General features: G+C 56.3%; 1 protein-coding gene across 1 annotated transcript; it reads left to right on the forward strand.

The window, feature by feature from the left end:
* The first annotated feature begins 3,443 nt into the window (after positions 1 to 3,443).
* Positions 3,444 to 5,378, forward strand: PNMA6E (PNMA family member 6E). Its single transcript, XM_075999707.1, has one exon. It carries the CDS (start codon positions 3,444 to 3,446, stop codon positions 5,376 to 5,378), a length of 1,935 nt encoding a protein of 644 aa, XP_075855822.1.
* Positions 5,379 to 6,029: the final 651 nt, after the last annotated feature.

Below are 6,029 nucleotides of genomic sequence, written 5' to 3' on the forward strand. Positions count from 1 at the left end.
GCTATATTAAAAGCAGATAGGCTGGGCGCGGTGGCTCACACCTGTAATCCTAGCAGTTTGAGAGTCTGAGGTGGGAGGATTGCTTGAGCTCAGGAGTTCAAGACCAGCCTGAGCAAGAGCAAGACCCCGTCTCTACTATAAATAGAAAGAAATTAGCCAAACAACTAAAAATAGAAAAAAAATTAGCCAGGCATGGTGGCATGTGCTTGTAGTCCCAGCTACTTGGGAGGCTAAGGCAGGAGGATCGCTTGAGCCCAGGAGTTTGAGGTTGCTGTGAGCTAGGCTGATGCCACAGCACTCTAGCCTGGGCAACAGAGTGAGACCCTGTCTTAAAAAAAAAGAAAGGCAGACAAAGTGGAGTTAGAGACAAAGAGTATCACCTAAAATAAAAGGTGATAATGATATAAAGTTCAATTAATTAGGAACACACAAAATTCATAAATGTGTTTGCACCCAGTAACAGTTTCAAAATATATTTAAAAATTGACAGAATTAAGAGAGAAGTAGAAATTTTCACAATTATAGTTGGAGATTTTAACAATCCTCCCTTGATAATTGATACTATTCAAGAAATCAGTAAAAATATATAATACCTTTTTAACATTGTCAACTACAATGTAAAGCAAACAGTAGAGAAAATTGGACCAATCTGACAAAATGAGCTTTTCCTCTGCCAATTTACTTCCCCAACCCTACTTCCTTGTTGGTAGGCTATTTCATTTGTGGAGAGCCAACATGGAGGCTCCAAGCTTTACCACATCAAGCCCTTACCATTCAGGTAAGGTTGATAACACTAGCACCGCCTCCTGCGCTGGTCTCACGTGCTTCCTCCATCCAATCATTTGCCCTGCACAGAGGCGGGAGAACTTTCTCCCTGACCTGGGGTTTCTGGGAGAACAAGGGTTTCTGGGAGCCCGAGTGGCCTTAGCACAGAGGAACTGGGAGCTCCACAGAGTTCCAGGCATGTAGGGCTGACGTGAGTTCTTCAGACCCTTCTAAGTGGGACTCCAGAGTTGCCGACAGAGTTGGAGAAAGTAAGCAGGCAGGGGCTTTGCTGGGACTTAGACCCCATGGTTATCACGAGGAAGCCCTGCATAGGGGCCTATTAGCTGCCTTGGTCGGGAGTGGGCTGCGTGGGGAGAGCGGGCTGCGTGGGGAGAGGTTGGGGTGGGGGGGCTTCACTATCTGTTTTGGGGGAAGGAGATGGGGGTCCTGGCTTCCTGTGTGGACATCACTGTAGTGGAATACTCCCAGCTGTGGAAGCCTGTGAGGAAAGCGCCATTGTGAGGAGAGGTTGGAGAGGAGGACAGAGGCTACTGGCTGAAGGGAAGGTTCTCTACGGTGGGGCGGCTGGGCTGGACGAGTGGGGGATGGGGGCCAGTGGGGGCGGTGTTCTTATGTGGGGAGGCAGGAGGGTGGGGCTAATGGCTAAGCGTTGGGGGGCATGGGAGAGGAGGGCTAAAGGGGAGCACCACAGGGTATGGGGGGTCAGAGCGCAACCAGCTGCGTGTGGGGGAGGAGGGAGGGAAGGCTCCTGACTGGGGTGTTGTGAGAGGAAAGGGCTACCTGCAGCATTGTGGGGGAGGGAGTGGGTGGTGGGGGTAAGGGGTGGCGGGGGTTGGGAGCCGTTGGGGGTGGGGGAGGGTGGTGGGGGCAGGGAGCGCCCCCTGTGGGGGACTAGAAGAGAGGGATACATACGGAAGCGGAAGCAGAGGGCTCTTGGGCAGGCAAGTGTGAGCTGAGCCAGGCCGCACGTGTCTGGGGGATTGATGGGAGTAGTCGGGTAGGACTGCCACGTGGGAGAGAGCTGGAGAGGAGGGCAGCCTGGCTACCTGCAGGAAGGGCATCTGCCCAGGTGTGGGGAGCCAGGAGGGGAGGGTTAACTTCTAAGCGTGTGGGAGCGTGGGAATGCGAGTATGCAGCTTCTGGAGCTGTGGGCTAAGGCTCCTGGCCATGGGATTGTGGGAGCAGAGGTGGGGGGAGGGAGTGGGCTGGGGGCACCGGGATGTGGGGGACTAGAACACAAGGCTTCTGGCTGCTGTGTGGAAGGGGCGGACTCCCGCAGGGCACCCGTAAGGGGTGGGGGCAGGAGTGGGGGCAGGAGTGGAGGGCTGCCTGGTGTGGGGGCGCCTTGCTTCCTGGGGCTAGAGGGGAGTGCCACCAGCTGTGTGTTGGGGCAGCAGGTAGGGGAGGACGACTTGGGGGCAGGAGTGGATGGGCTGGAATGGATGGCTGCCAATGAGGGTGTAGGGGGCTCAGAAGGGGAGGTCCCCTGGCTGCCTAGGGTGGAGGTGATGACAAGAGCCCCCTCACGGTGGTTGTCCACCAAGACGAGTCGGGGTTGGGGGTTCAGTGAGATGCTCTGGCTCTCTATAGTTGGAACTGGCAATGCTTCAGGTTTCATATGTGGGTGGTGGCGACAGGAGCAGTGCTTCGGAGGGGGCAGGGCTGTGGCCTCTTCAGAAAATACAGATTCATTACAAGGGAAAATTAGACATTAACCTAGGAAGACTATGTTGGGCCATTAAAAAGTCTTAGTAAATTTAAAAGGGCTGTGCTTTTTACATTAAGTTCTCTAACCATGGTGCATTTCTATTTGAAATTAATGATGATAACATTTGTCTAAATATTTTGAAATCTGTGGGTCAAAGAAGAAATCATAAAGAACTTAAAAAATATTTCAAAATTAATTTTAAAAATACAACTTACCCAAACCACTGGGAGGCCACTAAAGAAGCAATCAGAGGAAAATTTCTTGCTTTAAATGCTTACATTAGAAAAAAAGAAAGGCAGAAAATCAGGGACCTAATGGTCCATTTAAAAAAGCTAGACAAAGAAGACCAAAAGTAAACAAACTGAGGCAAATGAAGAAGGAAAATAGAGATAAGAGTAAAGAAATGGTAAAAACAAACTATAGAGACAACTAATAAACCCAAATGTTGACTCTTCTTAAAGAGTAACAAAATTGATCAACCCTAGAAGCCTAGTTAAGACAAAAGAGAATAAACACTAATCAGTATCAGGAATGAGAGACTGAACATTTCTACAGATCATGAAGGCATTAAAAAGATGAGAGAATAATTGGGAAAAAGTTTATGCCCAAAGTTTTGAAAATGTAGATAAACTTACAAATTCCTTTGGGGGCAGAAAGCAACTGACTGGAACTGACACTAGATAGAACAGAAAATATAACTGCCCTATATCTTGTAAATGAATTTAATTTGTTATTTTTAAAGTTGCTTAAAATCAAAGAAACAAAACAAGTGGGGAGAAGCTGCAGTCTCCTCTTCCCTTAGGTAGGGGGAAGCTGAGAGGTAGGAGTGGCTGTGTGGCAGAAACATGCTTCTCTCCCCTTCACACTCAGGCCTCCACAGAGACTGCGACAGTCAGCAGCAGTCAGCACACACCTCTGTACCATGAACTTCTCCCCTGGGTCCCTGGCCATGGCTCTGGCGACACTGCAGGACTGGTGCGGCTGGATGGGCGTGAATGCGCAGCGCTCCCTGCTCATCCTGGGCATCCCTGACGACTGCCTGGAGGACGAATTCCAGGAGGCCCTGCAGGCTGCGCTGTGGCCCCTGGGCAGGTACCGAGTGCTTGGCAAGGTCTTCAGAAAGGAGCTGGGAGCCAGGGCAGCCTTGGTCGAGTTTGCAGACTATCTAAACCGAAGTGTGATCCCCCGACAGATACCAGGCAAGGGGGGACCCTGGACTGTGATCTTCCTGCCCCAGGCCCCTGATGCTGACTTACAGGACAGACCCAATTTGCCTGCAAGGTCCCAGGGTCAAGCAGTGGCCAGACGGGCAGGTGAGGCAGGAGCCGCAGGTGTGCCAGGAGCTGCAGTTGAGGCAGGTACTTCAAGTGAGGCAGGAGCTGCAGGTGAGGCAGGAGTTTCAGGTGAGGCGGGAGCAGCAGGTGTGATAGCAGCAGGTGAGGCAGGAGCTTCAGGTGAGGCAGGAGCTTCAGGTGAGGCAGGAGCACCAGGTGTGACAGGAGCAGCAGGTGAGGCAGGAGCAGCAGGTGTAGCAGGAGCAGCAGGTGCGGCAGGATCTGCAGGTGGGGCAGGAGCTGCAAGTGAAGAAGTTTCAGGTGAAGAAGAAGCAGCAAGTGAGGCAGGAGCAGCAGGAGAAGCAGGAGCAGCAGGTGAGGCAGCAGCTGCAGGTGAAGAAGCTGCAGGTGAGCCAAGACTGTCAGATGAAGAGGGAGCTGCAGGTGACACAGGAGTTGCAGGTGTGACAGGAGCTGTGAGTATGGCAGGGGCTGCAGGTGAGGCAGTAGCTCCAGGTGAAGTAGAAGCCTTGCACTTGGCAGGAGGAAGAAATGAGGCTAGAGGCTGGGCCCAGCAGTGGAGGCAGGCTTTGCAGGCTGTGTTGGAAAACATGTCTTACCAGCAACTGAGAACCTTTTCTGGAATGGAAGAGCCAGGCTGTGGGGAAGAGTCCTTTGAGAGCTGGCTGGACCACGCCAAGGACATGCTGTGCCTGTGGCGCCACACGTCAGAAAGGGAAAAGAGGAGACGTCTGGTGGAGAGCTTGGGCGGCCCTGCCCTGGATCTCATGTGTGGCCTCCTGGCAGAGAATCCGGACACCCCCGTGCAGGACTGCCTGGCCACGCTCGTGCAGGTGTTCGGCAACAAGGACACCCGGATGACGGTGCGGCTGAAGTTCCTGACCTGCTCGCAGCGTCCCGAGGAGAGTCTGTTTGCCTACGTGCTGCGCCTGGAAGACCTGCTGCACGAGGCCATGGAGAAGGGGGCCATCCACCCGGCCATCGCAGACCAGGTGCGAGCCCGGCAGGTGCTGCTGCAAGCCCGGCCCAACGCGACGCTGCAGGACAAGCTGCGCAGGCTGCGGCTGGAGAGGAGGCTGCCTGGCTTCCTGGGGCTGCTGCGGCTCGTTCGGGAGACCGAGGCCTGGGAGGCTGCTCTAGCTATGAGGCAGCAGGAGCCATTCCCAGGAGAGGAAAGGACCCCTGGGGATGGTGGAGACTCAGCTGCCACCCAGGCCGCCCCTCCCGTGGGAGGTGCTGCTGAGGCCTCCCCAGCCTGTGAAGGTGCCAGCGAGGCTGTTCCTGACCCTGCAGATGCCGCCCAGGTTACTCCCGATAGCCCAGGTGCCACCCAGGCCTGCCCTGCCCCTGAAGAGGTCGCCGAGGCCTCCCTTGCCGTTCAGGAAGACGACAGTGCCCCTGCCCCTGCGGGCCTGAGTCAAGCAGGACCCATTGAGGCCCCCGGGGGCCCCCTCCCAGCCCAGATGTGCAGTGCTTCTGGGGCGAGCCCAGGAGGTCCTGGCTGGGTGCCCGAGAGCCTTGCCCAGGCAGGGGACGAGGAGGCTGAGGAGCTCTCCCTGGAGTGGCTCATGTCCATCCTGGAGGAGTAGGGAGATGAGGACGGGGCTGGGGACACGAGCCACCCCGAGTCCTCCTCGGGCCAACTGGCTCAGAAGGCCCAGGGTCCGCCCACCTCCCCCAAGGGGCCCTGGACACCATCCCCGGCCCTTCCCGGTAACCCAGATGACCATGTTTGCCACTCAACGGGGAGGGGAGAGGCGCCCCTGCCGTGACACCACCGCACCTGGCCCCAGTCCCCAAACCCTGCCAACTCGGGCAGCCGGCCTGGAAGCACTGGTGAGCGGCCGGCCGCGGCCTGGGTGAGGGCACCCGAAGACGTCTGCCACCAGCACTGGACTGGGAGACGTTACAGGGACAGAGGCCGTCTCAAGGGTGCCGGCTGCCTGGGCCTCCCAAGAGGGGTCCCCTATTCACCATCCCCGGGACAGGCTGCGCCCTGTTCTGGGGAGCCTGCCCTTACCCGTGTAGGCCCCGTAGCGACCCAAGTGTCAAGCACACTCGACCCCCACTCCCACCCCCAACCCCAGCCGCCAGCCACCAGCCACCGTTCCTGTGCAAAGCCGCTGCGTGTGCGCCAGCCTGGGGGGGGGGGCACGTCGCGGCCTGCCTGGCCAGCCACCTCTCGGCCCGGGCACGCGCCCTGGGCTTTGGTGCCAGCCCAGGCTCTGCTCGCTGTCGTC

The sequence above is a fragment of the Microcebus murinus genome, unplaced genomic scaffold, assembly GCF_040939455.1.
Source record: "Microcebus murinus isolate Inina unplaced genomic scaffold, M.murinus_Inina_mat1.0 scaf003_hap2_Mmur4.0, whole genome shotgun sequence".
NCBI classification, from domain to species: Eukaryota; Metazoa; Chordata; class Mammalia; order Primates; family Cheirogaleidae; genus Microcebus; species Microcebus murinus.

Coding starts and splice junctions, on each gene's coding strand:
- PNMA6E (XM_075999707.1), top strand. CDS start 3,444: ATGGCTCTGGCGACACTGCAGGACTGGTGCGGCTGGATGGGCGTGAAT.